The sequence below is a fragment of the Macaca fascicularis genome, chromosome 4 (assembly GCF_037993035.2).
Source record: "Macaca fascicularis isolate 582-1 chromosome 4, T2T-MFA8v1.1".
In the NCBI taxonomy this organism is placed as follows: Eukaryota; Metazoa; Chordata; class Mammalia; order Primates; family Cercopithecidae; genus Macaca; species Macaca fascicularis.
This window is the reverse complement of record NC_088378.1, coordinates 117465448-117490127: the sequence shown is the minus strand read 5'-3', so window position 1 is coordinate 117490127 and position 24680 is coordinate 117465448. Positions and strand designations below refer to the sequence as shown.

Here is a 24680-nt window from a genome sequence, read left to right as displayed (position 1 = left end):
AGCAATTGAGGCAGGAGAAACAATAAATCCTAAAGAGAAGAGCAACCAAAAGAAGAATAGGAGAAACAAAGATCTAAAGCTGGTAATCAAACTGTGTTTTGAATTCCACTAAAATAAAACAAAAGACAGCTTGTGAAGTTCAGCCTATGGAGAACAGAATCAAGCTAGTGATGCAGATCATTTAAAATAAATGTATAGAAAGAAAACCCCAAGAATTATTTTTTAAAAAGAAATGTATTTTTGTCTATTTCAAAGACTTCATGGAAAGGGAAACCTATACTAAGTTTGTAAGTTGAAAGTTGGGTGTTTCTTTGGGGATGGGATTACTGGTAGGTTTTAGAGTTTTTAAAAATAATGTTCTAATTTTCACAAAAGGGCATTCTAAGTGGAATTTAATCTATTGTAGCTCAGGCATCCAAATATCAATTTTCCTTATGAACTGTAAGATCTTTAATTTTTTTAAACTTTATTTTCTCTTGAAAATAAAAAACTACCTTTGGTAGTAAATAAACAGCTTACCAGGAGTTGACTTGTCTAATTATTTTTATTTCAAGTTGGGAGGGCTGGGTGCAGTGGCTCAGGTCTGTAATCCCAACACTGTGGGAGGCTGAGGCGGGTGGATTACCTGAGGTCAGGAGTTCGAGACCAGCCTGGCCAACATGGTGAAACCGCATCTCCACTAAAAATACAAAAAATTAGCTTGGCATGGTGGCAGGTGCCTGTAATCCAGCTACTCAGGAGGCTGAGGCAGGAGAATCACTTGAATCCAGCAGACAGAGGTTGCCATGAGCCAAGATCACGCCATTGCACTCTAATCTGGGCAACAGAGTGAGACTCTGTCCCAAAAAATAAAAATAAAAATAAATGAAAAGAAGGTTGGGAGGTTTAGCATATTTTATCTGCAAAAGGAAAGCAAAATTATATGATGTTTATTACACTGGGTTAAGTTCAAAAAAATAGAGTTGTTTTTCTCTCTCTTAAGCCTAGGTCTCCATGAATTGCTTGTGGTTGAAGACTGGCCCACTGCAGGGCATGGTAGAGTCAAGCTAGTTTAAATTTCCCATGTCAAAAACCACATGCAGGCAGGATCTGATGACATGATTCATTTTTATGCATAATAGAACCAAAGGAAAACTAGGGCAGCTTGGTTTTGCAGAAACAGTTTTGAAGTGTGTATTCTGGTTGTGACATTGTGGTTAATCACCTCTACTCTGTGCATTTGTGAAACCTGAATCTCATCAGTGAAATGAGGGAAGGGAACCAGATCAGTGATTCTCAACCAGAGATGATTTTACAACTGAGAAAGTGGGGTGCTACTAGCATTTAGTAGGTGCAGGCCAAGGATACTGCCAAAAATCCTACAATGCCCAGTACATTCCCCGACAACAAAGAGTTATCCAGCCTCAAATGGCAATAATGCTGCCATCGAGAAACCCTGGACTAGAACATCTCTTGGCTCTCTCTGCTCCAGTACTACGAATAATGAAGCTCATTACTTTATGCCTGCCAAGGGCAATTCAGTTCAACCAACATTGATTAGGTGCCTTCTTTTTGTGTTTTAACTAAGAACTTTTCCCTATTTGACATACAAAAAGAAGGTAAAACTCTATCTTTGGAATTCCTCATATTCCAAATATTTTCCCATGTAGCTTCTACTCATGGTAACCTTGTTTGATAAGGAACATACATTTTCATTGATTCCAGATATATCGGCAAAATTATGGCTTTTCACCTTTCTAGACATTTCTTCTTTCTTACTATGTTTTCCCAATTATTAGGCTCCAAGACAATCAACTAAAAGGGAAATTTGAAAGAGTCAGATGGTTTGTATAACTCTTAAAATCCATATTGTTGGATTAAGTCATTCCTGATATTGGACCTTATTGTCTTCACCTGCACAATGAGAGTGGCGTATAATGCGCTCCTTGTATCCTGAAATTCTGTGTTTATGTCTTTATAAACTATTGGAGCCCTCCTGATATTTGATGATTAGATAATTCAAAAAAGAGGGGGTAAAACAAGTATTATTTAGGTCACAAGTTGGGAGAGATGGAAAATCTTAATTTATTGTTTAAGTCAACATCATGACAAATACCCACCTCTATAGGGTTTACCATGATGTGTGTGTGTGTGTGTGCCTGTGTATGTATATGAGCACAGGCTTGCCCTTGCCCCTGCAATTTGGTTAGAGCAATCTGGGGTAGAGAATATTTTTTTCCCCTTTCTTTAAAAGTCAGTTTCTATTCACTTCCTATTTCTATTGCGAAATCATCAATATGATTTACTGCCACTATTTCCCTTTGAATAATTATAATTTTGTTTTGCTTTGCCTTAAATTAAAACCCCTAAGAGATAATTTATTTTCAAAATTAAATATATGTGTGTATGTGAAAGATGATTCAATACACACACATACATACTTAGTAGTTTTTTAAAGGGTCTTGGCATTTGCTACTTAAGTTACTTTTTATTGCTTTTTCACATTGGTAAATTTGTCAACTATTTCTGCTGCAAATATACTGAATAAGAAGGCTAACTAGGCAACCTAAAATTTAGATGAAGATACTTTTAATAATGAAAGTGAACATGCCTTTGCACTTCCCTGTTTCTGGATTTACTGTCTCAGCATTCTTCAAGCTCAGAGGACACCATGTTTCGTTCATGTGTTTCATAATTATAAAAGACTCTGGGTTAATCCTTGCAATAAACTTTGGGGATAATTTTTGCCTTTTAAATCTCTCTCTGGGAAGTGATGTGGGACTTACAAAGGCTCTGTATAAGAAAATAATTCAGTTGTAGAACATCAAACTTTTCACTTAAATCCCTTGTTAAAACAATAATAGATTCAAAGAACAAAAGGTCAATATATTAAAAACTGTAAGATCACTTAAAAATATAATACTCAAGTGTGAACAATATAAATGCTTCATTTAATGTGTCTAAATGTATAGATTTGGTAACACCAAAAAGTTGTAATGCTATAATAAAAGCATATCTCAGTCCAGGCTTGGTGGCTCACGCCTATAATACCAGCACTTTGGGAGGCCAAGGTGGGAGGATTACCTGAGGTCTGGAGTTCCAAACTAGCCTGGCCAACATGGTGAAACCCCGTCTCTACTAAAAATACAAAAATTAGCCAGGCGTGGTGGTACGTGCCTATAATCCCAGCTACTTGGGAGGCTGAGGCAGGAGAATTGCTTGAACCTGGGAGGCAGAGGTTGTAGTGACCCGAGATGGAGCCACTGCCACTGCACTACAGTCTGGGCAATGGAGTGAGACTCCATCTCAAACAAACAAATAAACAAACAAACAAACAAACAAAACAAAAAAACCCCAGCATGTCTTGTATGTATGAATCTGTTCAGAATTTCAAAATTGAGAAAGTTTTTTTTAATTCAAAGATATCTACATGCTTTTCGAATCAATAAAGTCATTAGCGGATGCTTATATGCATTGTATCTCCACTTGAAAATGTTACACCAAAATAATAAAACCAGAGTCTATTCTGTTTTCCTAACAAAGATATGGTACTTTGACTACCCGACTGCCGTAGGAATGAAGAAGAGCGTAGCCATTTATTTTTTATGTGCTTTCATAAAGATAATCCTATTTCTTTACAGTAAGTCACAAATCTGCAGGCAGCACTCAAGTAACACATTTTCAAGCAACTTATACTTACTCACTTAGTATAATTTTCTACCATTCTCTGAAATGGAACAGCTCTTATGCTCCGAGCATCTCTTACAGTTTTAAAATCCAGCTAGTTTTTGAAAATCTTCTTTGAGATGTGTCAAAATGACATGTGTCAGAGTCCCTTCTGTAAAAGTCCCCTTTGTAAAAGGCTTTCTGCCAAGACACACCCAGCAGCCATTTCTAGTCTATGATTTCCGCACCAGATTAGTCACAGGGGAACTTGTGAATTGGTCCATTTATTCTAGATTTACTTGGCAATTGCTGGAAAAATTCTCTCTAATCTCTTATTCCCCAGATTTTTCAGGGATTATCTTCACCACCACCACTTCCACCCTGGGAGTCAGCTCAGTGCTGACAGTGGTCACAGGGACCTTGCCTAGTGCTATTGAGGCTTCTGATCTTCTTGTTTTCCTCCATTCCCTCCATCCACCTGCTCTCAGTCCCAGCACAGTTCACACGTTCGTACTCTGATTAATTATGTTCTTTTCCAGAAGTTTGATGTCCTAGGTCCTAGGCTTTTGAAACCCCATTCTTTTTTTGTCAAAGTATTAACTCTGCCATGGGTTTCCAAAATCTATTTTGAAACCCAAACTCTACTTTTTCCTTACTTTTTTCAATTCTGCTTTAACATTTTAATCCAGAAACACGAGGATGGAATTAATCTTTAGCTGCCTGGGTTGACAGAAGGAACACAGAACACAGGACTATGAGAAAGACAAAACTAGAAAACATTTACGAGCATGTGGTCTCCGCAATGCTGAGTAGTGAGTGCTGTGGTTTTATGCTGAATGGTGCTGCTACTTCTCTGTCTACTTAGCTCCTTTCCGCTACACTTAATATTCAGGCATTTAACATTTGTACCAGGATCTGCAACAGGCCTGGGTGATTCCCCAGGAAATAAAAGCAGACAATATCCCTCCCTCATGGAGCTTAGATTCTAGTAAGTTCTCAATATTCTGGACCTTGGTCTCTGTCTTTTTGCTCCTATTTGTAACCTTTTCTGCACCCTGTGTACTTCCTCACTAAAAGCTGTCCACTTAACACTCAGGCTACACATTCTGTGGCCTCCTACTGCAACCTACTGGTCCTTGGGTCCTCTGATCATTTAGGAACCCTATCCTGGTGGCTAGTTACTGTAGCCTTTGACTTTCCTACTTCCTGAAAAAGGGAAAAAGACGATGATAGAATTAAATGGCAAGAACAGGGGCTCTTATGATTTTTGAAAAAAATCAGTCCTTACTGAACTGATTTTATCCTACAAAAATGGGGCTACTAATCATCATTTCTAATGGAATCCATACTAATATATATTTGTGATTTTTTTAAAGTATAATTTCTTTAAATTTTTTCCAAGTGCTTTCATCTTTATTATAGTATAATTGACAAAAATTGTACATATTTAAGATGTAAAATGTGATGATTTGATGTATGTGTACATTGTGTAATGATTACCACAATCAAATTAATTAATGTAACTATTAACGTACTAGTTACTCTGTGTATGTATATGGGAGAAGAGATGAGGACACATAAGATCTATTCTGAGCAAATTTCAAGTAAAAAGTAAAATATTGTTAACTGTAGTCACCATGCTATACATTAGCTCTCCAGAACTTATTCCTTTGATAACTGAATGTTTATACCCTTTAAACACCAGTTTTCCTTTTCACTTAAATCCTTTATTAAGACAATAATAGATTCAAAACAACAAAACATCCATTTCAACCAAATGTCCATTCCAACCTCTGGCAACCACCATTCTACTCTTTGCTTCTCTAATTCTGACTATTTTAGATTCGACTTAAGTGAGATCATGCAATATTTTTCCTTTTGTGACTGGCTCATTTCACGTGGTATAATATCTTTGGAGTTCATTCATGCTATTGAAAATGGCAGGATTTCTTTCTTTCTTAAGGCTGAATAATATTTGATTGTTCAACACGTTTTATTTATTCATTTATCCATCAACAGACACTTCGGTTGTTTCCATATCTACTTGTTAAGAATGATACTGCAATGGTTAAATGAAGTACTCACCATCAAAGGGCTCTAAACACTTAAATGTTTCTTGTTATCATTTCCTTTAGAATCACTGCAATTTTGGAAGAAAGGAGTTGATTTCCTGCCAAAGGGTCAACTGAATATATTGTCTTCTTTCTCTCTCCCGTTATGAGCAATTGTAGAAGCCTATTTTTTATGGTTTTTTTTTTTTTTTTTTGACTTCTTCAATTTTAATTGCTCCTCTCTCCTAAACACCTCCAGATGGGAAATGAAAGACCAGAATCAAACTATATGTCTAGAAAAACATAAAACTCAGCATTGTAGTCCTCTGCTGCTCACTGTGATTGATTATGGAGTAGCTTTCTTTCTTTTCCCTTGAGTGTACCTCCATCAGATACTTCCATGCTGATCCATGCCATCTGCTCTGTGAAACTCGCTGTCAGACAACCATACACTTTAAGCCCTAAGTTATCCGAATTCTATCTTTGAAATTATGTTGTGATTATTAAAAATCTTTTTTATATAGAGGATTTCAAATAGCTAAGCATATGCTAAATTTTTCATACTTCACAAGTTCGAGTTTTCTTGGTTCAAATCAGGATTCAAAATAGATGTGTTGCTTTAAATACGTGTTTTAAAAATGCATATGGATTCTCCAAAATTTGGGTTTCTAAGCAAGCAGATGTGCCATATAATCAAAACCAATTTATATTGGCTTTATCTTAGTGAAATGTAGATAATCAGAATCTCTTATTTCTTAGTAACATGGGGTTTCTGTGATGCTGTCTGTAAAGTGTTGATATGTCTTTAGATAAAGGGGTTGCCCTTTAAGAAAATATTACGACTTTTCATGATTTTATTAACAAGGTGTTGATTTAAATTAAAACTGTAGCAAAAATGCTGTGGCTCTGATTTTAAATTGTTGTAGGTTCTAGACAGCAAAGGAAAGCTGAAAATAAATGCTGCATTTAAAAATAAATGTGGCTTTACCAAAGAGGTGGAAAGACGGAAGACAGGATGGAGTGAAAGGCTCCAGTAATTTTACCTGTGGTACTCTGAGTTCACAAAGGTGCCTTGTACTCAGACAGAAAACTACGGTGTGAAGAGGCGACAGCATGAGTGAAGAGAAAGTGGATTTGCACCCTTCACTTCCAAGCCACAGGAAAGGAAGTGACTTTAAAATGCCAGGGTGCAACAAAAGCATCTCAGATGTACAGGCTTTAATGAGAAGAGCTCAAAATGCCTTAAAATGCCTTTGATGTTGCAATGGAAACAGCTTTTGAAGTTAAACAGTATGATTTGATGGTTGAGTAGAAAGTAGGCTTTTTCTAGAGCACCAAATGCGTCAGATATGGCTATAACACTAATTTTCTGTTGTGTCTGTCAGTTAAGCAGAGCTAAATTAATTTATTCACTGCATATTTGTCTGCTAATTTTTCTCTAATGAGCAAAGATATTACTTGCTTCATGAGTTCCTGTCTTCTTGAAGTTTTGTAGAATATGATAGTATCAACAACAAAAATTATTAATTCTTTTCAAAAAGTCAGGTCCTCAGTAAAGCCTTTTTTTGAAAAATTAGTTCTATGTATATTTACATTGAAAGAGGACAATTCTCAAGTGACTGAAAAGTGTTTAAAGCATTTTATTAGAAATAACTATGTTACCTATCTCATTGATAGAAACATGTCCAAGACTGTTTTATAATCCCTGTACATCTGTCAAAAACTAGAACATTAAAACATTCATCTATTGCATACTAAAGCAGGATAGAGTGATGTTCATTTTCAAGAATCATTTAGAATAGTGATCTCTAAAGTATTAGGTACTAACCTCAATATAATGCAGTGGGGTGGAAGTAGGGCACAGGTTAGACATGATAGAGATGTCATTAGTGTGTTTTGAAACAAATCTCAAACAGAGGTCACAAACTATGGTCTGTGGGTCAAACCTGGCTCACCAATGTTTGTATAAATAAAGTATTATTGAAACACAGCCTTGCCTATTTCAGTTATATGTCACTTAACAATGGGGATATGTTTTGAGAAATGCATCTTTTGGTGATTTTGTCATTGTGCTAACATCAGAAGGTACTTACACAAATCTAGATGGTGTAGCCCACTACACCCAGGCTTTGTGGTGTAGGCTATTGCTGCTGGGCTACAAACCTGTACAGCACATTACTGTATTGAATACTGTAAGCAATTGTAACACAATGGTAAGTATTTGTGTATCTAAACATATCTGATCATAGACAGGGTACTGTGAAAATACAATATAAAAGATAAAAGAAGGAACACCCGTATAGTGCACTTACCATGAATGGAGGTTGCTCTGGGTTAATCAGTGAGTGGTGAGTATATGTGAAGGCCTCAGACATTATTACTTGTACATTATTGTAGATTTTAGGAACACTTAGATTACACTAAATTTATTAATTATATATTTTTTTGAGATGGAGTCTTGCTCTGTTGCCCAGGCTTGAGGGCAGTGATGCGATCTCGGCTCACTGTAACCTTCATCTTCTGGGTTCAAGCAATTCTCCTGTGTCAGCCTCCGGGTAGCTGGGACTACAGGTGCACGCCATCATACATAATTTTTTGTATTTTTAGTAGAGATGGGATTTTACTGTGTTGACAAGGCTGGCATTGAACTCCTGACCTCAGGTGATCTGCCCACCTCAGCATCCCAAAGTGCTGGAATTACAGGTGTGAGCCACCATGCCTGGCCACATTTTTTTTTTCAATAATAACCTCAGCTTACTGTAATTTTTTACTTAATAAACTTGAATTTTTTAAACTTTTTGACTCTTGTAATAACACAACTTAAAATACAAACACATTGAGCAGCTGTACAAAAATGTTTTTTATTTATATCCTTAAACTGTAAGCCTCTTCTCTATTTTAAAATTTTCCAGATTTTTTTTTTTTTTTTTTTTTACATTTTAAACTTTTTTTTTTTTCCTCCTCAAACACAAGTACACACATTAGCCTAGGCAGGGTCAATCACTGCACAATAGGAATTTTTCAGCTCCATGTTAATCTTATGGGACCACTAATACACGTATGGTCTGCTGACCAAAACATCATTATGCAGGGCATGACTGTATGTATCTATTGTTTAAGGCTGCTTTCATGTTACTATGTTAGGATTGAGTAATTGTGACAAATTTATGGTTTGCAAAGCCTGCAGTATTTACTAATGGGAACTTTACAGGAAAACATTTGCCAACTTCTAACATAAAATAACAAGAAAGATTCTAAGCTTTGCTGATTTATATGGGTTTACACGGGTCTCCTTTGTAGGTCTAAGTGCTAGGTCGTTACAACTCATATATATTCTAAATGAGATTCCCTGCAAAAGTGTCAGGCCTTTCTAACTTGGGGTGATGGGACAGTGAGCCCTCAGTTGGCCATTCCTTAAGCCTGTTGTATCTTATCACACTATATGTGCCCCGTTCGCTAGACATACGATTTATCATTTTTAACTATTTTTAATGAAAATAGTCATCTTAAAATAAGCAAATGACTTTATTAAAAAAAATCCTTCTGCAAAATATGCAAAATAATCTAGATTGACTATACCACTGCTGATACAAGCATAAGCAACAAGAAATAGCAGAGGTGACACCATATCTATGTCTAGCATAAGCTTGTCATCAGCCATACATATCAATTTTAAACCCTGAAAATCTACTTGAATTTGATAAGAAGTAGGTTATTTTTTGAAATGATTCAAACAATTTAAAATATATTTTTATATCTGCTTTTATTATGAATATACCTATCCTTAAGTTTATATTTTTGCCTTGAGTTTTAACTAATAATTGCATTATGGCATCATACTTGATAAGACATTAACAAAACCGGCATCCAAGGCCATGCAGCTGTGCAATTTTCAGTACTGTTTAAAGACACAAGGTACTCAATATTATGATGTGTAAAGTTTTACTGAAGTAAATGATAAAATTCTCTTTTGAAGAATCTAAATAGGGAAGAAATGGAAAACCCAGTTCAGCTGGGGATACATGTGTTCTTCCTGCTGGAGTATTTATTCCAGAATAATAACAATAGAATGATGAACTGAAATTTATAATTTTGTAATTAAATGCCATTAGAAAATGCATAGAAAACACCTTTGAAGATTTGAAAAAAGTGAGTAATGAGCCAATTACTCCCAATGCGGGTGTTTTATTATGCAGTTGGATCAAAGTATAGATTTTAAAATAGTCTCATTTATAACATTTGTTTTCTAAATATGAAATATACAGAAAGTGTCATTTGAAATATATGAAATATACAGAAAGTGACATTTTGGATTCTTAAGGGAAAAATAAATAATAAAAAATTTGTTCTCTAAAGTAAGTGACTTCTTTAGTAAAAGCACTGTTTTATGAGAAAATTCTGGAGGTATAATAGCAATGGGCTACATTAATGATTGTACTATGAGGTTGCAGTTATATCAACATTTATAGGTAACCTATAATGACAAAGGAGATATACACACACAAACACACACACATGTAGAGGACTCTTTACAATAATAAAACTCTCTTTATGAGAAGGACTATGAAAATCTTTGGGATCATTCAGAGATTCTCAAGTTACCTCAAATTATTTTAAAAAGTAACAAACTTCAAGATGCATTAGGAATATTCGTTTTTGAAAAATACAAGTGAGGTTCCTGGTTTAATGTTCTATCTTTCTGTGGAAGCCTAGGCACAGACAAATTGCCATGGAAAGTACTGTATCGCTGATGATAGTCTTCATTATTTTAGAAGTAAAGGCTAAACCAACTTACACCCCAAATCCTGGGTACAAAGATAATCCCAGGTAATGGTCCCTTCCCTGTATGAACCTGCTAGGAAAACGTCTCATCCAGGAAATTCATTTGCTATGGAAATAAATAAAATACAAAAGAAAAAAAAAACCCTCCAAATTGAATAACAAACAATATTAATATTTAACTTGAGACTTTTAAAACAAAGTGTAGTGAACAGCTGAAAAATGACAGAGTATCCCAGGTACCTACCACATATTTAAAAAAAAAAAAAAAAAAAAAGGAGAGAGCACAATCTGCAAAATGGGTAGGTTGAATTAACTCAGGCTAAAAGTTCCTTAAGCAAGACAGGTAAGACCCCCTTATAATGCTAAAAGATGACATTTACAAGGAAAATACAGTCATTAGAATATGAAAAAGTCAAAATATAACATAAACCTTCATAAGGCAAAAGTGGAGATAAGATTTGAAAAAAGTGAAAATATATTACTGGTAAAATATTTTGTTAACAATTTTTCAGGTCATCATAGTTTAAATAAAAAATAGGTAAAACTAGATCATCCTGAGTAAATCTAATTTACATATATTCAGACTCTATCCTGCAAACAAAACAAAATGTTACTCTTTTTAATATCTGTGGAACTCTCACGAAAACCGACTATACATTAAGCTAAAAAAGAAAGCCTATTAATTGCCAAGATGGAAATAATATACACAAATTTATCTGATCACAAAAAATTTATAAATTAATAACAAAGTTAGAAAACATAAAAAGTTTCTGACATTTGTAAGTGGAAAATTTTGCTTTTTCATGAAACGTTGATGAAAGAAGAAATTCAGAATAAAATTTCTGTGTTTTGCTTCTTTTTTCTCTAGCTTTATTGAGGTGTAATTGACAACTAAAAATTGTATATATTTTAGATAAAAAATTGATGTTTTGATACATGTATATATTGTGAAGTGATCACCACAATCAAGGTAGTATATTTATCACCTCATGCAATTACCATTATTATACTATTATTGTTGTGGTAAGAATATTTAGCATCCGCCCTCTTAGCAATCAAATATACAGTACACTATTGTTAGTTATATTAATATTGCCATTCATTAGATCACCAGAAGTTATTCATCTTTGGTAGCTGAAACTTTGTACCTTTTAACTAACGCTGACCCATTTTCCCCTCCCCTCTGCCCCTGGTAATCACTATTCTACTCTCTGCCTTCTATGAGTTTGACTATTTTGGATTTCACACATAAATTAGGTAATGCACTATTTGTCTTTCCATGTCTGGTTTACTTCACTTAGCATAATGTCTTCCAGGTTAATTGATATTGTCACTAATGGCATGATTTCCTTGTTGTTTAAGGCTGATTAATATTCCATTATATGTATTTATGTATTATACCACATTTCCTTTATCCACTTACCTATCAATACACATCTAGGTTATTCCCATTTCTTGGGTATAGTTCTGCAGTGTATATGAAAGTACAGATAACTCGAGATACTGATTTAATTTCCTTTGGTGATATACCCAGACGTGGGATTGCTGGATTTTTATGGTAGCCATATTTTAAATTTTGGGGGGAACCTTCATACTGTTTTCCTTACTGACTTACCAATTAACATTCCCACCAACAGTGTACAAGTGTTCTCTTTTTTCCACATTCTGGCCAACACTCATTCCTATTGCTAATACTCATTCCAACAGGTGTGGTATGATATCTCATTGTGGTTTTGATTTGCATTTCCCTGATGATTAGTGGTGTTGAGCGCCCTTTCATATACCTGTTGGTCTTTTCATATGCTCATTGCCATATCTTCTTTTGAAAAGTATCTATTCGGGTTCCTTGCCCATTTTTTAATTGAGTTATTTGTGCTTTTTTGGTATTGAGTTGTATGAGGTTATTTTTTAATATATATATTTTGCATGTTAGTGTCTTATATATAGTTTGCAAATATTTTCTTCCTATATTCTGTAGGTTGCCTTTTCACACTGTTGAATGTTCCCTTTGCTGTACAGAGATTGTTTTTTAAGTTTGTTGCAATCTCACTTATCTATTTTTGCTTTTGGTGTCTGTGCTTTTGCTGTCAAATCAAAAAATGGACAAACAAGCAAAAACATTACCCACAACTATCTCAAGCAGAAGCTTTTTTTCTTGTTTGCTTCTAGTAGTTATACAGTTTTGGGTCTTATGTTTATGTGTTTAATCCATTTTGAGTTGATTTTTGTATATTGTGTGAAATAAGGATCCATTTTCATTCTTCTGCATGAGGACATACAGTTTTCATCACACCATTTATTAAGGAGACTATCCTTTCACCTTGTCAAAGATTAGTTGTCCAACCATAATGGGTAGATTTATTTTTGTTCTATTGGTCTATAGTCTGCTTCTATGACAGTGCCATACTGTTTTGATTACTGTGGTTTTGTAATATACTTTGAAGTCACAAAATGTGATCACCTCAGAAAAGGGTCTTTGAAAAATTTCTTTGGATTCACAGATTGAGAGTATTTTTAATATTGTCTTTTTGGCTTGCATATGTCTTCTGATCTTTCTATAATAAGCTTATATTACTTTGTAATTATATTAAAACTAAGCCTTTTAAAATAATAAAAAGAAGATCTAACTTGAAAAAATAGAAAATAAATTTGTTTGAGTTCTTTGTAGGTTCTGGATATTAGCCCTTTGTCAGATGAGTAGATTGCAAAAATTTTCTCCCATTCTGTAGGTTGCCTGTTCACTCTGATGGTAGTTTCTTTTGCTGTGCAGAAGCTCTTTAGTTTAATGAGATCCCATTTGTCAATTTTGGCTTTTGCTGCCGTTGCTTTTGGTGTTTTAGACATAAAGTCTTTGCCCATGCCTATGTTCTGAATGGTACTACCTAGGTTTTCCTCTAGGATTTTTATGGTATTAGGTCTAACATTTAAGTCTCTAATCCATCTTGAATTAATTTTCGTATAAGGAGTAAGGAAAGGATCCAGTTTCAGCTTTCTACTTATGGCTAGCCAATTTTCCCAGCACCATTTATTAAATAGGGAATCCTTTCCCAAATTTACAAGAAAAAAACAAACAACCCCATCAAAAAGTGGGCAAAGGATATGAACAGACATTTCTCAAAAGAAGACATTCATACAGCCAACAGACACATGAAAAAATGCTCATCATCACTGGCCATCAGAGAAATGCAAATCAAAACCACAATGAGATACCATCTCATATCAGTTAGAATGGCGATCATTAAAAAGTCAGGAAACAACAGGTGCTGGAGAGGATGTGGAGAAATAGGAACACTTTTACACTGTTGGTGGGATTGTAAACTAGTTCAACCATTATGGAAAACAGTATGGCGATTCCTCAAGGATCTAGAACTAGATGTACCATATGACCCAGCCATCCCATTACTGGGTATATACCCAAAGGATTATAAATTATGCTGCTATAAAGACACATGCACACGTATGTTTATTGCAGCACTATTCACAATAGCAAAGACTTGGAATCAACCCAAATGTCCATCAGTGACAGATTGGATTAAGAAAATGTGGCACATATACACCATGGAATACTATGCAGCCATAAAAAAGGATGAGTTTGTGTCCTTTGTAGGGACATGGATGCAGCTGGAAACCATCATTCTTAGCAAACTATCACAAGAACAGAAAACCAAACACCGCATGTTCTCACTCATAGGTGGGAACTGAACAATGAGATCACTTGGACTCAGGAAGGGGAACATCACACACAGGGGCCTATCATGGGGAGGAGGGAGGGGGGAGGGATTGCATTGGGAGTTATACCTGATGTAAATGACGAGTTGATGGGTGCAGCACACCAACATGGCACAAGTGTACATATGTAACAAACCTGCACGTTATGCACATGTACCCTACAACTTAAAGTATAATAATAATAAATAAATTTAAAAAAAAATAAAATAAAATAAAAAAAATTAAAAAAATTAAAAAAAAAGAAAAAATAGAAAATAAATTTCTATCTGGAAAAGTAAGCTAATGCAATCATTGTTTTTCAAATTATTGTCTATTATAACTTATAAGATATAGTTAAAATAGTCCTTGAAAGGAAATTTTATAATGTAAAAATGCTAAATAAATAAGAAGATTAATAAAGGCCAACCAAGTAAGCATTCAATTTGGAAAATTTAAAAACAAAAACAAAACAAATATTTAGAGGAAACATTATTTAAGGAGAAAATCATTATTCTTTGCAAAAGAAAATAAATGAAAAGGAGTTTATAGGATTAGAAAAAGATAAATAGCTAGAAAGCAGAACAGTTGTAGAACTCATAAATATAATAAAATGTATTCATTGAAAAAAGTGTAAAATAGCAAACTGTTAGCTAAACAGATGAATAAAAAGGGAGAAAATATAAAATAGAAAATGAGAAATAGACATGAAAATAACTAAGAATATAGAGGACACAAAATATGACACTGCTTCTCTCACACTTATGCAAGTGAATTAGGAAATCCACAGGAAATAAATACTTTATAGCAAAAATACCTAGAAAAATATAAAAATAAAATTCCAGTAAACCAATTACCAAAAGAAAAACTGAAAAAAAAAAAAAATGAGGTTACCCTCAAAAAGTTCCAGGTCACAAATAGATTCTCAGGGAAATTCTAAAAATCTTTTAAGGAACAAATTCAGTTATGTGTTGCTTAACAATGGAAATACATTCTGAGAAATCCATCCTTAGGGGAATTCTTTTATTATTATTATTTTTTCATAAGTTATTGGGGTGTGGGTGGTATTTGGTTACATGAGTAAGTTCTTTAGTGGTGATTTGTGAGACCCTGGTGCTCCCATCACCCGAGCAGTATATACTGCACCATATATGTCGTCTTTTATCCCTTGACCCCCTTACACTCTTCCCCCCAAGTCCCCAAAGTCCATTGTATCATTCTTATGCCTTTGCGTCCTCATAGCTTAGGTCCCACATATCAGTGAGAACATACGATGTTTGGTTTTCCATTCCTGAGTTACTTCACTTAGAATAATAGTCTCCAATCTCATCCAGGTCACTGCAAATACTGTTAATTCACTCCTTTTTATGACTGAGTAGTATTCCATTGTTTACAGTGTATATATACCACAGTTTCTTTATCCAGTCATTGATTGATGGGCATTTGGGTTGGTTCTACGATTTTGCAATTGTGAATTGTGCTGCTATAAACATGTGTGCGCAAGTATGTTTTTCGAATAATGACTTTTTCCTCTGGGTAGATACCCAGTAGTGAGATTGCTGGATCAAATGGTAGTTCTACTTTTAGTTCTTTAAGGAATCTCTACGCTGTTTTCCACAGTGGCTGTACTAGTTAGGGGAATTCTTTTTTGTGCAAAAATCATAGATTTTGCCTTACACAACCCTAGATGGTATAGCCTATTACACACCTAGGCTATAGGGTATAGTATAGCCTATTGCTCCTAGGCTACAAACCTGTACAGCACAGTACTGTACTGAATATCATAGGCAACTGTCACACAATGGTAAGTATCTGTGTATCTAAGCATATCTGAACATAGAAAAGATTATATGTTCAGATGTGGTATAATCTCATGGGACCACCATTATATATGCAGTTTGTTGTTGGCTGAAATGCCATTATGCAGTCCATGACTACAACTCTAATAGCAGAGAGTTGTAGACTATAGTAATGCAAGGATATCTTCTATATCATTTTATGTAGCAAGTGCAATATTGTTATGAAACCCAACAGAAGTTGCATGAAAAGGAAACTTCAGCCCAAACTCAGTTATAAATATCAATGCAGATATCTCAATTTAGTAGGAAACAGAACTCAGTGGAACATTAAAGAATGCTGTGTGCTTACCAAGTAGGATTTAATGCAAGCGGAAAATAACGTAGTTGTCTCCTCAGACTTTAAGTGCCATCTTTATTAAATGAACAAAACAGAACTCTTAAGGACTTTCAGTAAGGGATGGTGGATTGAACAATGCCTCTAAATATGCTCCTTCCAATATTTCCTTAAAATTATGGTAAAGATGTATTGTAAAGATATAATCTACAAGTATAGGAAGTAAGAAGAGGAGACACAGCAATAGAATTTTAGAGGCAGAAAAATATCCTGATGAGGAAAAACTGACTTAGCAACCCAAGAAATTGAAATCCTAGGCTGGCCAGGGAGAAAGCGAAGTACTGATTCCATTTCTATCTTAGAGTTCTCAAAAGGCTTAGGATTTGGAGGTGCTTGATACCTCTGAAGGGAAAGTAAAGAAATGGTAGCTGAAAAAAGGAAGATAAGGTAAAAGCTATTTAAGAAGTAGCTATCCCCAAATTCATGTTTCTTCATGACTGATTAACTCCCATTTTAAGAGAATAATTCACATGGCTGGAGAGAGGAAAACAGGATTTCTGGCTTGGGGCCTCCAGGCATAGTGGAGAGCAGTGGAGCTCTTCTGAAAGCAGGAGACTAAGTGATGCTATGAGGGATTAATGCTGACATGCACTATCTCTTCCATTCACATATCAGAACACTTGTAGCCAGGCCTTTGCCTTCTAGCCAGGAGATTGAAAATGTCTTTTTTGAGGAATCTGACCAATACAAAGAGGAAAGCTCTCAAGTTATTGAGATTGGGTTACAATGTACAGTGAAACTCATAGCCTGATCCATGTGCTCAGAATTTCCAAAGTGCTCTTAATTCCTGACTCTAAAATATGAGCAGATAATTAAAGATATCCAGATACCTGAGGAAGACTTCCAATATGAAATAAGAACAGAAAACCAAACCCCAAAAAATGACCAAACAAGAAATAAACAAACAAAAAACACAGGAAACACTATTTAGAGAGGAAAAAACTCAAGAACATCAATATTTTTACAGATAGATAAGATAGTGCCTCTATAAAATCAAAACACAATACTAAAAAAAAGAAAAAAGAAGAATACTTGGAAAATAAAAGGACCTCTTGGAAATTAAGCACAACATTGCGGAAACAAAGAATGCAGTATAAAAGTTGGAGGTGGGGTGACTAACTCACCACAGTTTGTCTTAGCACTAAAAGTCCCACTCCTGGGAAACCTCTCTATCCTGGGTCACCTTAGTTGGAGGATGATACGGTTTGGCCCTGTGTGCCCACCCAAATCTCTTGTTGAATTGTAATCTCCCGTGTTGGGGGAGGGACTTGGTGGGAGGTGATTGGATCATGGGGGCAGATTTCCCCCTTGCTGTTGTCATGACAGTGAAACAGTTCTCATGAGATCACGTTGTTTAATATGTGCAGCACTTCCCCTTCACTCTCTCTTCTGCTCCGCCATAGTAAGATGTGCTTGCTTCCTCTTGGGCCATAATTATAAGTTTCCTGAGACCTCCCACCCATGTTTCTTGTACAGCCTGTGGAACTGTAGTCAATTAAACCTCTTTCCTTTATAAATTACTGAGTATCAGATAGTTCTTTATAGCAGTATGAGAACAAACTAATACAGAGGACAAATTAACTAAACCTCTCAAGCTGATGAGCAAAAGAAAAAGAGATGAGAATTGGACTATCTTAAAAAGTCCAACATCCAGAAAGAGAAGAGAGAAGAAAAGGAGAAGGAAATGATAAAATAATTCATGAAAATTTTCCAAAATGTTACAGAAAAAGGGCATCAAGTTCCTACGAAAGTAGATGAAAATATACCCATGGCAAAGCGCATACTGGGGAATTTTCGGATTATTGAGGACAAAAAGAAATCCTGTGTGCTTCCAGAGGGAGAGGACAACAAAAAGTGTCATTTACAAATAATCGGAAATCAAAATGGCTGGGCTTCGAAACCACGCTGGACAATACAGTAATCCAGTATAATAATGCTTTCAAAATTCTGAAAGAAATTATTTTCCAACCTGGAATTTCATATTCAAACAACCAAATGAAAGAGTAGAAGAAAGTCAGTTTTCAACATGCAAGTTATTGGAAATTGGCTTCCAATACTCCATTTTCCCAGGAAGCTCCTTTAGGGGCCAGCAAATATGAGACAAAATTTAAAAAAAGTAAGACACAGGCTATTAGAAACAGGAGATCGAGGCCAGGCACGGTGGCTCAGGCCTGTAATCCCAGCACTTTGGGAGGCAGAGGCAGGCGGATCACGAAGTCAGGAGATAGAGACCATCCTGACTAACACGGTGAACCCCCTTCTCTACTAAAAATACAAAAAATTAGCCGGGCGTGGTGGCGGTCGCCTGTAGTCCCAGCTACTCGGGAGGCTGAGGCAGGAGAATGGCGTGAACCTGGGAGACAGAGCTTGCAGTGAGCCAAGATCGCGCCACTGCACTCCAGCCTGGGTGACAGAGCGAGACTCCATCTCAAAAAGAAAGAAAAGAAAAGAAAAAAGAAAGAGGAGATCGAACATGGGAGAGAGACAAATTAAATACCCAGGATTATGCTAAAGAGAATCACGGGATAATAATGTATACAAACAGAGAAGGCAATTAGCACAAATTGAAACATACGTATTGAAGTTGTCACCACCAAGAATCCTTTCACCTTTGTGTTGTATTCCAACTGACAGTACTCAAGTGAGCTTGGCCAAGGTTCTTAGCTCTCTTTTGCCTGTCCCAGTGCTGGTAAGACTCTGCTCTCCCTCGCTGCCCAGCTGCCTGGATAGAATGAGGACAACACCTGATCCTACAGAAACATTCATGTTTGACCTACTCCTAAGAGCTGGGGATTGGCAAAGGTAAACTTTGAAGCACAAAACACAGAGTAGCACACTCTCTGCTAACATTTTCCTCTTGATTGGATAGAACTTGATTCTGCCAGATAACTGCATTTGGTGAACCCGTTGCTTTCCATGGATGACCATGGGCTTGCCCCCGACAACCTGAGAATTGATTTTTACAACCTCCAAGAAAAAAACTGAAACCTGAATATAAACCAGAGACTGTTCAAACCACTTTTCCTAAGCATCTGCAACTATCAATAATAACACTGTTCTTTTCTCACATAGTTAGTCTTGTGTTTGCTACTCGGTTGTCATATTAATAACTTTTACGCTAATTAATAATTTATTTAATTACTTGGTAAAACAATGAAATGTCTGATTTAGAAATAAAACAAAATTATAAGTCAGAATCATCTTTAATGGACAATTACTGCATATGTTCCATTAAAGCTACCCACTGACATGGCTTTCATTTCATTTTCATTCAATGTTAGAGGCATTAACCAATGAAATTAGACAAATGGAAGAAATGAAAACTATAATAACTGGCAAAGAGGAGACAAATTTATCACTGTGTTAGGTGAACTGATTTTTTTTCATGATAGACCCAAAACTGCTAAGAGAATCAAGTGAACGACAATTACAATCAGTACTATAATTCAGTAATGTGTCTTGGTAGAAAATAAATAGCTGTTGTGTACTGATACAGAACAATTCCAAAATTGTCAAATAAAAAAAATCAAACAAGACACAGAATATTGTAAAGAGGATGTTATCTTTTTAAATTTTAAATTTAAGTTTCTATTTTTTCTTCAACTTTGAAGTTCCAGGGTACGTGTGCAGGATGTCTAGGTTTGTTACATAGGTAAATGTGTGCCATAGTGGTTGGCTGCATGGGTCAACACATCATCTAGGTCTTATGTCCAGCATCCATTAGCTATTATTCCTGATGCTCTTCCTCCTCCCACAACCCTGGACAAGCCCCCGCAAGTGTTGTTCCCTCACCATGTATCCATGTGTTCTTATTTTTCAGCTCCCACATCTAAGGGAGAGCATGTGGTGTTTTGTTTTACTGATCCTGCATTAGTTTACTGAGGATAATGGCTTCCAGCTCCATCCATGTCTCTGCAAAGAACATGATCTTGTTCCTTTTTATGGTCACAGAGTATTCCATGGTGTATATGTACCACATTTTCTTTATCTAGTCTATCATCAGTAGGCATTTGGATTGATTCCATGTCTTTGCTAGATGCTATCTTTTAAAAATAATAAATGTATGCCTGTGCTGAGTGGGTAAAATAAGATATAGATTAGTTTTGCTTGATTTGTAGAAGACACATACCTGTATGTAGGCCCTTTCTGCAACTTTTCTTTGTAGCCTCAAGACTTCGTACTCTTTTGATTTCCTTGCTCCATTCACATAATTTATGGCCTCATGTAGTAGTTCCTACTTCCTCAAAGGCATTCATCCTATTACCATGTTAAAGAGTCACTCTAGTTTAGGCCTCATAACCTCCTTTCTTTGTAGTTGCACTCCTCTCTTTGTTGCACCACGAGTTTCTCTCTAAAACAACACATTGCCTAGAATCAAAGACCTCATTCATTCTTTCCAGACCCACCTCTCCCTGATTCCTTATCCATGACAAACTCAACTCCGAAACTTACTATGCCATGAACTAAACCTTGTACTTCTGCCCCTGCCCTCACGTGTTAATATTCTGCACAATGCCCTCCCTGTGACTCCCTGATTTCTTCCAGACAAAAATCACAAGCATCTTTCAATTAATTTCCATGACTACCTACCTCTTCCATGACGATGTTCCTTTGGATGGATTTCCTTTGGATGGATTCTCTTCTTCCTTACACATATCTCCCCTTAATACTTTCAAAAATAAACCTGGTACGCTTCAGGAGACATTCTGCAGGCACTTGTTTTGTTCTGCTGAAGAGGCTGGAGGTGGGGAATGAAAGGAATTTTTGAAAGAGACACACAATATACACTGAAAGCAGGTGTCTCATGAGGGACACCTCCTCATGAGGAGAGGTTTTCCTCTTACTGGTAAGAGATTCTGATCTATGTCTATCATAGACCTGATTCCAAACATGCTTGACTTTTTTACACTAACATCCTCTTATGCCTTTCTTCTTCCCCCTAGGATGTAACAGTCCCTCCCAAGCCTGTCTCGCTCCATCCTTTATATCAGACTAAACTCTATCCTCCTGCTAAGTCACTGCTGCATCCACAGACCCTCTCACAGGCTGACTGTCTTGCCCCAGGACCCTTCAGTCATCTGTCCTTCTCCTTGAGTGATGAACAGGATAATTCTCACACCCTCCTCAGTCACAATGCATGCAACAAGGTGAGAACTCCTCCCCAAAATGAGGATTATTCTGTGCTGTGAACCTTCATTACACTTGACTTTTAAAACTTAAATGTGGAGGAAACTTATGTGTTAGAAATATTTAAATATTGAATATCTAAATGTATAAAGAATATTAAATATTTGTGTGAAAGCATATTACCTTATAAGCAGATAATAATTGAATTTGGGAAATAATAACCATTTATATATTTTTCCAAAGTCATTCACTGATTTGTATTTTTCATTGTTCCATGTTCTAACTCCATGGTGGAAATTCCAAGACATTTTTCAAAACCTCACAAAATGCCATTATTAATTTATATTCTAGTCTTAGTTCAGTGTTCCTAAAAACCTTCCTTAAATTACAGTGCCTTGTTGAGGAGGCACTTATAATTAGAGTCAATGGGCAAAAAATGACTTAGAATTACTGTGAGTATCTGCAAAATAATATTCACATTTTACTGTAAAATGTACCTATCTGCTTCACTGTGTATAGTAATAGGATATGTAAAAAATAATGAAGTGTTTCATACCTGAAATATGTGTGTGTGTGTGTGTCTGTCTGTCTGAGTGTGTATGATACAAAACAAGTAAAAAATATTTATAGTTGACTTTTGAATTCAATCATAAATGTTTTCTAGGAACAAGCAGTTAAACTATATGGGGCTTACATATAAGTGCCCTTTGCTCTTCCGTTAAGGGCATCCTGGTTAGTACAGATGCTCAGACCCTGAAAATTTCCTAAAATAATTGACTGGTTAAACTTTAATTAAATCTTTTTGTGAAATTCAAAATCCTGTTTAAAAGCATTTATTCTACAAGATATCTATCTCCAATTAAATACATCTCTAAACTTAGAAATCAATCAAGATCATCTTCCAGAATGTAGTTGGATAATACTCCTTGGAGCCTGAGGCATTTTTAAAGAAAAAATTGTCAGTAAACTCTGTCTAAATGCAAACAGTATCTAAAAGCAAACACTATAATAGTATTACATAAGGAAAAAATAGATTTTTATATTTAATAGCTTCTGTGACAACTGCATGATCAATTTTGATTAAACGAATTTTATAATATCAATTTTTTGCCAATAAATGTTTTTGGGCAACATTCAATATGACATTTATCTGACCTTTGTTTGTGTCCCACTCTTGGACTAGAAAATAAGTATATGAGAGAAAGTATAATATTTTAAAAATTATTTCATATTATTTGAAATTCTTTCTGATTTAATATTTACCAACAGCCATGAAATCCATTTAGTTATTTGAGTTAATAATTCTGATAATAATATTACCATTTTCTTATAAATTGTCATCTATGATAAGGTTATGATTTAATTTACAGATATCAATTACATGATATAGCTCATTCTTTTGATATTTTGAGAGTGTTTTCTGGAACTGTTCAGCAAGGATAGACTCTATTTTATCCATATTTCAGCCTTTGTTTAGTTAGGCTGAGAAGAACAAAAGCTGTGTGAAATTGGACAACTATTTTCAGTCCACATAATCCTCATAATAGATCTTGTCTTTTTGAGTGTGAGGTTTATTGATACTGAATAAAGAACCATTCAGAACCAAAATAATGACAGTAATAATAATAAGATAGCAATACAACATTTTTAATGGAATGTTCAGTTCCTTAGTCTTGAATCTGTATTGTCTTATTAAAGAATTACCAATTTGATGTCTACATTTACGAACATTGTTTGTTAGATACTGGGTCAATAGCATACTAATTTATCAGGATTTTTTCTTTTTAATTGAAATAACTCAATGCCTTTAATTGTAAGACATAATCTCTTATTTAATTAACTTTTATCTAATACCCTAACATCATTCCCAAGTCTGACCTTACAGCTTTGCCTACTGGGTTATCTCCAAACTCAAATCTTCCCATCCTTCCCTCTGGACAACCATGCTGAAGTTGTCTTACAAATCTTTAGAGTCCCTCTTTAACTGGGCTACAATAGGTGTTCAACAGGTTTTATTCTTCTGCTGCTGAGTCTGCAGTGTGCGCTCTTCTCTTCTAAATTTTCATCAAACTCCTCATGTCCTAAATCTTCATCCTAATCCATCCCTTACTTTTTTACTTTCAAGATGGAACTTTATAACTGGGTACATCATATCGTATAAGGATGCTCAGGTACTTTCTTTTCATCCTGGAATAAAACAGTACAACTGCCTTCTTCACTTCCTTGCAGCCTCATGAAGGGGGTCATTCCTTTTACTTTATTTTCTTTTCTTTTTTTTGCTTTTAATTATACTTTAAGTTCTAGATATATGTACAGAACATGCAGGTTTGTTACATAGGTATACATGTGCCACGGTGGTTTGCTGCACCCATCAACCCATCATCTACATTATTTTTCCTAATGCTATACATATTTCTCCTAATGCTATCCCTCTCTGAGCCCCCCACCCCCCCAACAGGCCCCAGTATGTGATGATCCTCTTTCTGTGTCCATGTGTTCTCATTGTTCAGCTCCCACTTATGAGTGAGAACATGCAGTGTTTGGTTTTCTGTTTCTGTGTTAGTTTGCTGAGAATGATGGTTTCTGTCTTCATCCATGTCCCTGCAAAAGACATGAACTCATCCCTTTTTATGGCTGTGTAGTATTCCATGGTATATATGTGCCACATTTTCTTTATCCAGTCTATCATTGATGGGCATTTGGGTTGGTTCCGGGTCTTTGCTATTGTGAATAGTGCTGCAATAAACATACGTGTGCATGTGTCTTTATAGTAGAATGATTTATAATTATTTGTGTGTATACTGAGTAATGGGATTGCTGGATCAAATGGTATTTCTGGTTCTAGATTCTTGAGGAATAGACTCACTGTCTTCCACAATGGTTGAAATAATTTACACTCCCACCAACAGTGTAAAAGAGTTCTTCTTTCTCCACATCTTCTCCAGCCTCTGTTGTTTCCTGACTTTTTAATGATCACCATTCTAACTGGCATGAGATGGTATCTTATTGTGGTTTTGATTTGCATTTCTCTAATGACCAGTGATGATGAACTTTTTTTCATATGTTTGTGGGCTTCATAAATGTCTTCTTTTGAGAAGTGTCTGTTCATATCCTTTGTTCACTTTTTGATGGGGTTGTTCGTTTTTTCTCTTGTAAATTTCTTTAAGTTCTTCGTAG

At 35.5% G+C, this 24680-nt stretch overlaps 1 protein-coding gene across 50 annotated transcripts in view; it reads left to right on the top strand.

Annotated features, from left to right (window-relative positions):
* Positions 1–24680, top strand: part of MLIP (muscular LMNA interacting protein) — a 258639-nt gene that overhangs the window by 202181 nt on the left and 31778 nt on the right. For 29 of the 50 annotated variants that reach the window (XM_074037772.1, XM_074037809.1, XM_074037806.1 and 26 more), the window contains one exon: positions 21320–21523. The exons of 19 other annotated variants lie outside the window; for them this stretch is intronic. In XM_074037772.1, the coding sequence (XP_073893873.1) occupies positions 21320–21523 (204 nt within the window). Of the gene's footprint in view, positions 1–5780; positions 7687–21319; positions 21524–24680 lie in introns of those variants that run through there. 2 more of the 50 variants (XM_074037779.1, XM_045391066.3) reach the window with 1 other exon arrangement.